General features: G+C 43.6%; 2 protein-coding genes across 2 annotated transcripts; both read left to right on the forward strand.

The window, feature by feature from the left end:
• Positions 1–67: 67 nt before the first annotated feature.
• On the forward strand, positions 68–2709 carry LOC135517714 (hydroxycarboxylic acid receptor 2-like). The gene has a single exon (XM_064942259.1). It carries the CDS (start codon positions 737–739, stop codon positions 1817–1819), a length of 1083 nt encoding a protein of 360 aa, XP_064798331.1. The 5' UTR covers positions 68–736; the 3' UTR covers positions 1820–2709.
• A 7840-nt stretch (positions 2710–10549) lies between these two features.
• Positions 10550–11696, forward strand: LOC135516998 (hydroxycarboxylic acid receptor 2-like). Its single transcript, XM_064941041.1, has one exon. The coding sequence runs from the start codon at positions 10614–10616 to the stop codon at positions 11694–11696; it is 1083 nt and encodes a 360-aa protein (XP_064797113.1). The 5' UTR covers positions 10550–10613.

The following is an 11696-nucleotide window of genomic DNA, read 5'->3' on the forward strand; positions in this document are numbered from 1 at the left end:
TTTCAGACCTCGCTTCATCATCCCACTCTGTAAGTACATCTCACTGTACTGTCTGCAATGTATGTTCATACTGCCATTGTATTATTTCATTTAATGAGACCCATTTAAGTTATTTATATTCTGTGGTAAAGGGACGGGGCCAGTGGAACATTGACATGCTTGGAAATATGCATTATGGTGATATTATTATAGGAAATTGGGCTGCACATAATCGGGTAGTTAAAATTTTCTGAAAGGATTTGAAATCACATCTAACAGGATCTATTTGTCTAACTTTTGGATAAGGCACACTGGCATCTCAGGATGCTAAAGATGGATGGTGTTTCCCACAAGGTCAAAATGAGACACTTGTTACTTCTATCTATTTTCAAGGTATAGTGTCAGAGTTCAGACACATAGCAACAGTACAATAGTGAGACAAGCATATGAATCTTAAGGTCCCCTTAATCAATAATGGGGAGGGTCTTTGGGACCCTACACCCCATAATCCCTGGGCTGTTGGTGTCCTCACTCAGAGCCATCTGCCTACAGATCTCCATAAGAGATAACACACTGCACACCCACACACTCTCTCCACATTGTTGGCACCGGAAGATTGTTTGCATGACTGCAAACAATAAAATCCCCGGTCAAATATAGGAGATGCCAAGACAACACTATCAATATTGACTATTTTCAGAGAGGAGCAAAGCAGCACACAGACGGTCTCTCCTGTTAAAAGCGTATCGTTTGACCCATGGCAAACTTCACTACTACAGAAGATGCCTGCTGCGCCTTTGAGTCTCCCATCCTGGACCATGTCCTGCCTCCCATCCTGGTGCTGGAGTTCATGTTTGGGCTGATGGGGAATGTTGTGGCTCTGTGGATGTTTATTTTCCACATGGACACCTGGAAGCCCAACTCTGTTTACCTCACACAGCTGGCCGTTGCCGACTCCATCGTCCTGTTCTGGCTTCCATTCAGAGCCGACTACTACAGACGCGGGGAGCACTGGATCCATGGTGATGCCATGTGCCGGATTATGCTGTTCATGTTGACGGCCAACCGCGGCGCTGGCATCTTCTTCCTCACTGCAGTGGCTGTCGACCGTTACCTCAAGATCGTTCACCCCATGAACAAGATCAACCGGATGGGCCTGAATTATGCTCTGTGGGTGTCTCTGGGCCTGTGGGGGATGATCATCGCTGCAACCGGGTACCTGCTGACCAACAATCACTTATTCTACCGCAACAACCAGACACAGTGCGAGAGCTTCAACATCTGCATGGGCTTCAGCCCGCTGTCTACGTGGCACAACACCTTATACATGACCCAGTTCTTCTTGCCCACTGCCATTGTCACCTTCTGCACGGTCTGCATCACCTGGCAGCTGAAGAACAAGACGATCGACACCGGGGGGAAGATCAAACGTGCGGTGCAGTTTGTCATGGCCGTGGCACTCATCTTCATAATTTGCTTCTTCCCCAGTACAGTGTCTCGGATTGCTGTGTGGATCCTCAAGGCCTGGTACAACGAGTGCCATTATTTCAAAGAGGCCAGTTTGGCGTTCTACACCTCTGTGTGTTTCACCTACTTCAACAGCGTGCTGAACCCCATCGTGTACTACTTCTCCAGCTCTGCCTTCAGTGGGAACTTCCAGAAGCTGTTCAACAGACTGCTGGGGAGGAAAGAGGTGGAGGTACCGCCAGCCTCGCCTGAGACTGGGACCGAGATCAGCAGCGCAAATACAGTATCAGGGAGGAGTAGTAACTTCCAATCACTGGTCCAGGGTGAGGGCCTGTACTCGCAAAGCGTCTCAGACTTATTCATTGTGATGTAAAATACAAAACTGATCCTAGATCAGCAGTCCTAGGCTTACTCTGAGACGCTTTTATGAAAAGGTACCCAGGAGAACAAAATATCTGACTTTGTGTGATTTTTCTTCTTCTACTCTAGTGGAATATGGTGTGTTCTAAAGAATATTAACCAGATGTGAAGGAAGTCAAGGAAGTTGGTTCGGTGTCTCTAGCTTGAACAGTTCAAGAGTTACTATTAGTGTTGGTGGTTATTTTATACTAATGTTAGTTGTTTAAATGTTTGTAGCTGAAATTGTTAAAAAGCAGTAGCTTTTAAATCGTCTACCACTGTGTTCTTATGGTTGGCATTGAATTCATGAAGTGTTATGTTAATTTATGCAAATCAAAATAGTTCATAAAGGGTTATAGGAAATTTGACGTTAGGATAGCCTGAATGTTTTAAAGCTGTTGTAGCTTCATTGGTTTAGGAGCAGGACCGTTTTGAATAGCTACCACTGTATTACTGTTTCTCATTCAAAACCATGTTAATTTATGCATATTTTTTGATTGTTATAGTTCAAATAGTATAGATAGGGTGAAAGATTGTTTTGATTGATAACATGAGAAAGTTAATTTAGTGTCTCAAGCTTTAACAGAAGGTTAATTTAGTGTCTAGCTTTAACAGTTCAAGAGTAAATATTACTGTTGGTGGGTTATTTTATGATAATGAAAAATGATTTAAATAGTTATAATGTATTAAGTAAAAACAATTAGTTGTTTCAATGTTTAGCTGAAATGGTGAAAGAGCAGTAGCATTTAAAATGTCTACCACTGTGTTGTTGAAAAACATTACAGTTTATGCAAATGCATGCAAATTAAAATAAATTATATTTGATAAAAGTTTTAGAGAGCAGTTCTTCCACTGTCGGTAGAAATGGTAGTGCATATTAAGATGGTTTCTGTGGAGGTTGAATTGCTAAAAGGCTCATGGTTTTTGACATTTTTTGTGCTCTTTGAAACCAGCAACTGACGGTAAAAACAGACTTCTCAAAAGAAGTGGAAACATTCATAGCCAATTGGCTCTACATCAATATACAAATAGTTTTGCAGGAGAAAATAGAATGTCTACGTTGCACAGTGATATTGCTCTCTCACATATCTCATGGTTTATTTTAGGGATGAGGAGACTATGTTTCCTTTGTATAAGGGAGTCATGAAATCTGAAGACACGTTACATTAGCCAAGACACATTAAAGCAATCTTATTCACTGTTTAAAACATTAACTTCATCACTGAACAGGTGTGTGAATCGTCTTTATTGGCTTTTTTCGTTATTTCACTGTTATGCCTGAATTTGACTCAAATCCAACTAGGAAGCCTGCAGTGTTGAGGAGCGGTTGGATGAAACCAATCCCATGTCAAGAATAACTCAACCTTTTCAGCCCGCTCTTAATTTTTATTCAGTTTGACTTGTCATCAGTTCTGTGTCTGAACTGTGCATAATAAATCTAGAGTGGTCTTTCCTTCAGCAAGCACACTAATTCATTGTGATTTCCACAAACCAATGATTCAAGTAGATTATTTCCAGAGAGATTATTGTCATTGAAAGATGTCAAATACACTGACTTTCCAAGTGAGACAAATGTGTTTTGTGAGGTTGTCTATGGTTTAGTAGGTACACTGGCAATGTGTTTGCATAAAAGCAAATGTGAAAACATGTTGTTCTATAACATGTTCCACTGGATGTCAGAAGGTGAATTCACCAATTTGTAAGTCGCTCTGGATAAGAGCGTCTGCTAAATGACTTAAATGTAAATGTAAATATGTACAATATGATTTTAATTATCACTGTATATATATATATATAAACGTTTGATTATATTTGGCCAGTGTTAAGTTATGTCAATACCGCAGTTGGTGGGTGGATGGAGAACGTTCAGACAGACGAGAGAAAGAGAGGATGCTTCGCAGGTGACGTCACAGTCTGGCGCTGGGAAGGGCAGGCTGCTCGAGAAAACTAGGTGGGCAAGGTAGCTCTGTGAAATCAGCGGCATTAAGCGGCATTAACAGGTCTAAAAACGTTTCAAAATAAAAGTTTTCCGTTTACTTGAACACAATACCACACAGTATATTTTGGTTGAGCAGCTAGCAAATGAAATTGTATTTGTTACATGCTTTGTAAACAACAGGTGTGGACTAACAGTGAAATGCTTACTAATAGGCCCTTCCCAACAATGCAGAGAGAAAGAAAATAGAGCAATATTAGAAAAGTAAAACACGTAATAATAAAAACACAATGAGTAATGACTGATAACTTGGCTATACAAAAGGGGTACCAGTTCCGAGAGGATGTGCGGGGGTATGAGGTGTGCGGGGATATGAGGATACAGCTTCGCAGACTCTTGGCATTCTCTCAACCAGCTTCAGGAGGTAGTCACCAGGAATACATTTCAAATAACAGATGTTCCTTGTTAAAAATGTATTTGTGGAATTTCTTTCCTTCTTAATGCATTTGAACCAATCAGTTGTGACATGGTAGGAGGGGTACACAGATGATAGCCCTATCTGGTAAAAGACCAAGTCCATATTACACCAAGAACTGCTCAAATAAGCTAAGAATAATGACAGTCCACCATTACTTTAAGACATGAAGGTCAGTCAATACGGAAAATCTTAAGAACTTTGAACGCTTTTTCAAGTGAAGTCGCAAAAACCATCAAGCGCCATGATGAAACTGGCTCTCATGAGGACCGCCACAGGAAAGGAAGAACCTTGCAGACAACAAGTTCATTAGTGTTACCAGCCTCAGAAATCGACAATTGACTGCACCTCAGATTGCAGCCCAAATAAATGCTTCACAGAGTTCAAGTAACAGACACATCTCAACATCAACTGTTGAAAGGAGACTGCTTGAATCAGGCCTTCATGGTCGAATTGCTACTTCGAACCCACCTCTAAAGGACACCAATGAGAAGAAGAGACTTGTTTGGCCAAGAAATATGAGCAATGGACATTAGACCTGTGGAAAATTGTCGTTTGGTTTGATGAATCCAAATTTGAGACTTTTGGTTTCAACCGGCGTGTCTTTGTGAGATGCAGAGTGGGTGAACGGATGATCTCCGCATGTGTGGTTCCCACAGTAAAGCATGGAGGAGGAGTTGTGATGGTGTGGGGGTGCTTTGCTGGTGACACTGTCTATGATTTATTTAGAATTCAAGGCACACTTAACCAGCATGGCTACAACAGCTTTCTACAGCGATATGCCATCCCATCTGGTTGTGCTTAGTGGGACTATCATTTGTTTTTCAACAGGACAATGACCCAAAGCAAACTAACCAGCCAACATGTGCTCAGCATATGTGGGAACTTCTTCAAGACTGTTGGAAAGGGCTTCCGGTGACGCAACTTAGGAAATGGCTGCCTAGTTTTTCGTACTGCACATCGGTTGGGTATTTCCCCCCCTAAATACAAGTATTTACTCTGAACATCATAATAACTTACTGTGGTTCTGCCCCTGAACAAGGCTGTTAACCCACTGTTCCTAGGCTGTCATTGAAAATAAGAATATGTTCTTAACTGACTTGCATAGTTAAATAAAGGTAAAATAAATGAAAATGTATTGAGTGCAAAGTAACTACAATAGGAGTAGCATCATCAGTCAAACATATTGCAGCAGTTTTCATGGTGAGTTAGGTGTTATGCATTGATTAAAGTGGCAGTCCATGTTCACTGTGACATGGCAGGCCATGACAAGCATCTGTTTTTAGTGCTTTGACAATGTAAGTTTGCTGTCTTCAGACCAATCCAAGGTCTGTCAAGGTCTAACACCTCTGTTGTTGGTTTTCCAGTGTGCTCCTTGCCAACAGAGTACTGTGAGTACATGCCTGAGCCATCCAAATGCAGGCAGTGGCTGGGGAAGAACTTCCCAGATGTGTTTGCCAGGATGAGTGTCGGTGACTTTCATCAGACAGTCTCTCGTTCTTTCTTTCTCTCTGTTTTCTATCAGGAAGATGGGCAATAATCCTTTGGAGGTGGGCAATAATGAATGATGTCTTATTAAAAACACTGTTTCTCTTATGCCTTACTGGTCCGGTAGGAAATGCTTCCAAGCAGGACACTGGCGGTGTAGAGGTGCCCCTTGTTGGAGAGGAGGATGAAAAGAAGAAGCAGAAGAGAGGTCTGAGTTCCTCTTCATTTTGATTTCTTGAATGCAACCTTCCTCAAATCCTAAACCAGTGTTTCCCAGCACAACCTTCAGGGACCCCCCAGCCTTTACACTTTTGCTTTAATGGCACCGGAGGGGATGGCTGCCGTTTACAGGCTCCTAACCAACTGTGTTAATTTGTTTTGTTTTTCGCATTGTTTAACGTATTTTGTACATGATGTTGCTGCTACTGTGTCTTGTGACCAAAACGAGTTTCTGGATATCAGAATCCCGATTACTCAATTTGAACTAGACAAAGATTTTTTCTTTAATGAGTCCGACAACTACTACTTTGAGACCAGTCACAAATCCCCGTCATTCGCGTGAAGAAAATACGGAAATACAGGGAGCTGAGGTTGGGGTGCCTTTGTCGGCGACTGGGTAACCCACCTCTACCATTTGTTCTATTATTCAACGTGAAATTACTGGAGAATTAACAGGATGATCTTTGTTTGAGACTATCCGAGCAACGGGATATTAAACTGTAATATCTTATGTTTCACCGAGTCGTGGTTGAACGACAACATGGATAATATACAATTGGCTGGGTTTTCTGTGCATCGGCAGGACAGAACAGCTACATCTGGTAAGACAAGGGGTGGGGGTGTGTCTATTTGTCAAATCCAGCTATTGCACAACTTCTATTGCTCGCTTGAGGTAGAATACCTCATGATAAGTCGCTCTGGATAAGAGCGTCTGCTAAATGACTTAAATGTAAATGTAAATAAGTTGTAGATCACTCTATCTACTGAGAGTTTTCATATTTTTCATAGCCATCTATTTAGCAACACAAACTGATGCTGGCACTAAGACCGCACTCAACGAGCTGTATAAGGCCATAAGTAAACAGGAAAATGCTCATCCAGAAGCAGTGCTCCTAGTGGCCAGGAACTTTAATGTAGGGAAACTTAAATCCGTTTGACCTAATTTCTACCAGCATGTTACATGTGGAACCAGAGGGGTGAAAAAACTAGGTACCTTTACTGCAGACACAGAGACGCGTACAAATCTCTCCCTCCATTTGGCAAATCTGATCAAAATTATATTCTCCTGATTCCTGCTTACAAGCAAAAACTAAATCAGGAAGTATCAGTGACACTCACAATATGGAAGTGGTCAGATGACGCGGATGCTACGCGACAGAACTGTTTTGCTAACACAGACTGGAATATGTTCCCGGGATTCATCCAGTGGCATTGAGGGGTATACCACCTCAGTCACCGGCTTTATCAATAAGTGCAGTGACCGTACGTACGTATCCCAACCAGAAGCCATGGATTACAGGCAACATCCGCACCAAGCTGAATGCTAGAGCTGCCACTTTCATGGAGTGGGACACTAATCCGGATGCTTATAAGAAATCCCACTATGCCCTCAGGCAAAACATCAAACAGGTAAAGTGTAAATTCAGGACTAAGATTGAATCTTACTACACTGGCTCTGATGCTTGACAGATGTGGCAGGGTTTGTAAACTATTACGGACTACAAAGGGAAACCCAGCTGTGAGCTGCCCAGCAACGTGAGTTTACCAGATGAGCTCAATGCCTGTTTATGCTCGTTTTCCGGCAAGTAACACTGAATCATGCATGAAAGTACCAGCTGTTCCGGACGACTGTGTGATTACGCTTTCCATAGCCGATGTGAGCAAGACCTTTTAAACAGGTCAACATTCACAAGGCCGCAGGGCAATCCAGACAGATTACCAGGACATGAACTCAGAGCATGCGCGGACCAACTGGCAAGTGTCTTCACTGACATTTTCAAGCGCTCCCTGACCGAATCTGTAATACCTACATGTTTCTAGCAGACCACCATAGTCCTTGTGCCCAAGAATGCGAAGGTCACCTAACTAAATGACTACGCCATACCACTCATGTCGGTAGTGCTTTGAAATGCTGGTCATGGCTCACATAAACACCAAACCCTAGACGCAATTTGAATACCGCACTAACTGATCCACAGATGACGCAATCGCACTCCACACTGCCCTTTCCCACCTGGACAAAATGAACAACTATGTGATAATGCTCTTCATTGACTACAGCTCAATGTTCAACACCACAGTGCCCACAAAACTCTTGACTAAGAAAGGACCATGGGACTAAAATCCTCCCTCTGCAACTGGATCCTGGACATCCTGACGGGCCGCCCCCAGGTGGTAAGGGTAGGCAACAACACATGTCACGCTGATACTCAACACGGGGGCCCATCAGGGGTGCGTGCTTAGTCCCATCCTGTACTCCCAGTTCAAGCATGACTCCAACACCATCATTAAGTTTGCTGATGACACAACAGTGGTAGGTCTGATAACCGCCAACGATGATACAGCCTATAGGGAGGAGGTCAGAGACCTGGCAGTGGCGTGCCAGGACAACAACCTCTCCCTCAACATGAGCAAGACAAAGGAGCTGATCATGGATTACAGGAAAAGGAGGGCTGAACACACCACAATCACATCAACAGGGCTGTAGAGGAGCAGGTTGAGAGCTTCAAGTTCTTTAGTGTCCACATCACCAACAAACTCATGGTCCAAACACACCAAGACAATCATGAAGAGGGCACGACAACACCTTTTCCCCCTCGGGAGACTGAAAAGATTTGGCATGAGTCCCCAGATCCTCAAAGTTCTACAGCTGCACCATTGAAAGTATCCTGCATCACTGCCAGCATCACTGCCTGGTTTGGCAACTGCTCGGCATCTGAATATTATGGTGCTACAGAGGGTAGTGTGTACGGTCCAATACATCACTGGGGTCAAGCTTCCTGCCATCCAGGGCCTATATACTAGGCAGTCAGAGGAAGACTCAGTCACCCAGGTCATAGACTGTTCTCTCTGCTACCGCACGGCATGCGGTACCGGAGCGCCAAGTCTCGGTTAGTTAAAGCAAATAGACGAGTAGTCTGTGTGTACCTGAATGAGATGTATATTACACACACTAACCATCTGTCTTTCCATTGTAGGTGGATGATGACAGCATTGAAGATCTTGGAGAAGTCAAGAAGTGAAGACCTGACATGCACTTTTACTGAAAATGTATGCAACATGTAACAACAACCTGGCCAAATGTACACATTAACATTAAAAATGAGTTTTTTTATATCTTTTTTATTTACTGTATAGAAATTGTGGACTTGGCCACTCCCTTTTGGCATTTTTCAGTTCTTGATAGCTGCGGTCTGTCTCTGTCTCTCTCAGTTGCCAAAGGTCTGTTCTGTTGTGATTCCTTCCCAAACGCTTTTCACTCAGCAAAATCTTAGGGTAATAAATGTCACTCATTCACTTGCTCATTCTTTAGTCCTACTTGCAGACCTCTCACTTCATCATCCCACTCTGTAAGTACATCTCACTGTACTGTCTGCAATGTATGTTCATACTGCCATTGTATTATTTCATTTAATGAGACCCATTTAAGTTATTTATATTCTGTGGTAAAGGGACGGGGCCAGTGGAACATTGACATGCTTGGAAATATGCATTATGGTGATATTATTATAGGAAATTGGGCTGCACATAATCGGGTAGTTAATATTTTCTGAAAGGATTTGAAATCACATCTAACAGGATCTATTTGTCTAACTTTTGGATAAGGCTCACTGGCATCTCAGGATGCAAAAGATGGATGGTGTTTCCCTCAAACCAGCGACTCTCCTAGCACGATGATAAATAATAAATAAGAGTCCGAGATGACCTCACTTTAAAACTGCTTCGTTAGGCACATTTTCTTCCAATTTGTGCCTACTGAACCAGACCAAGTGTCGTGACCTTTAAGTTAACTGTATTCTGGAAACCCTTGCGTTCACTTATGTACCCACGAGTATGATCTTTCCACCAGCATAATAGTTTTATAGTGACCCCTGTCGGGGTAGGTTCCATGTTCCTTGTCAATCATTGGCTTATTGGTGAAATCAGCAGTCAGAAAAAAATAAAACAAACCTTCATTAATTCAATTGCAGAGAGACTTTAACAATGGAAGCACAGCATGCATGTTTCACAGTAAGTTCTGCAGCCAACCAAAGGGCGCAGCTGATTATATACTTTGATCACTTCCCTGATGGTGTGATCATCTACTTCAGGGTATATGTGCTGCAATAAGCTGAGGTAACCTAGTACAGTCAATTTTCTTAATTCATTAGTGTTGACCACTTTACACAAGATCAAAATGTCAAAATGAGACACTTGTTACTTCTATCTAGTTTCGGTCTGACTCACACAACAGCCTGCAGGTTAAGGGCTTAGCTGCAAAGATAAAAATAGATAGCTTGTGCAAGGTATAGTGTCAGAGTTTAGACACATAGCAACAGTACAATAGTGAGACAAGCATATGAATCTTAAGGTCCCCTTAATCAATAATGGGGAGGGTCTTTGGGACCCTACACCCCAAAATCCCTGGGCTGTTGGTGTCCTCACTCAGAGCCATCTGCCTACAGATCTCCATAAGAGATAACACACTGCACACCCACACACACTCTCCACATTGTTGGCACCGGAAGATTGTTTGCATGACTGCAAACAATAAAATCCCCGGTCAAATGTAGGAGATGCCAAGACAACACTATCAATATTGACTATTTTCAGAGAGGAGCAAAGCAGCACACAGACGGTCTCTCCTGTTAAAAGCGTATTGTTTGACCCATGGCAAACTTCACTACTACAGAAGATGACTGCTGCGCCTTTGAGTCTCCCATCCTGGACCATGTCCTGCCTCCCATCCTGGTGCTGGAGTTCATGTTTGGGCTGATGGGGAATGTTGTGGCTCTGTGGATGTTTATTTTCCACATGGACACCTGGAAGCCCAACTCTGTCTACCTCACACAGCTGGCCGTTGCCGACTCCATCGTCCTGTTCTGTCTTCCATTCAGAGCCGACTACTACCGACGCGGCAAGCACTGGATCCATGGTGATGCCATGTGCCGGATTATGCTGTTCATGTTGACGGCCAACCGCGGCGCTGGCATCTTCTTCCTCACTGCAGTGGCTGTCGACCGTTACCTCAAGATCGTTCACCCCATGAACAAGATCAACCGGATGGGCCTGAATTATGCTCTGTGGGTGTCTCTGGGCCTGTGGGGGATGATCATCGCTGCAACCGGGTACCTGCTGACCAACAATCACTTATTCTACCACAACAACCAGACACAGTGCGAGAGCTTCAACATCTGCATGGGCTTCAGCCCGCTGTCTACGTGGCACAACACCTTATACGTGACCCAGTTCTTCTTGCCCACTGCCATTGTCACCTTCTGCACGGTCTGCATCACCTGGCAGCTGAAGAACAAGACGATCGACACCGGGGGGAAGATCAAACGTGCGGTGCAGTTTGTCATGGCCGTGGCACTCATCTTCATAATTTGCTTCTTCCCCAGTACAGTGTCTCGGATCGCAGTGTGGATCCTGAAGGCCTGGTACAACGAGTGCCATTATTTCAAAGAGGCCAGTTTGGCGTTCTACACCTCTGTGTGTTTCACCTACTTCAATAGCGTGCTGAACCCCATCGTGTACTACTTCTCCAGCTCTGCCTTCAGTGGGAACTTCCAGAAGCTGTTCAATAGACTGCTGGGGAGGAAAGAGGAGGAGGTACCGCCAGCCTCGCCTGAGACTGGGACCGAGATCAGCAGCGCAAATACAGTGTCAGGGGGGAGTAGTAACTTCCAATCACTGGTCCAGGGTGAGGGCCTATACTCGCAAAGCGTCTCAGACTTATTCATTGTGATGTAA

This window comes from Oncorhynchus masou, chromosome 28, assembly GCF_036934945.1.
Source record: "Oncorhynchus masou masou isolate Uvic2021 chromosome 28, UVic_Omas_1.1, whole genome shotgun sequence".
NCBI classification, from domain to species: Eukaryota; Metazoa; Chordata; class Actinopteri; order Salmoniformes; family Salmonidae; genus Oncorhynchus; species Oncorhynchus masou.

Excerpts from the sequence above, each read along its gene's own strand:
- LOC135517714 (XM_064942259.1), top strand. The coding sequence starts at position 737 with ATGGCAAACTTCACTACTACAGAAGATGCCTGCTGCGCCTTTGAGTCT.
- LOC135516998 (XM_064941041.1), top strand. The coding sequence starts at position 10,614 with ATGGCAAACTTCACTACTACAGAAGATGACTGCTGCGCCTTTGAGTCT.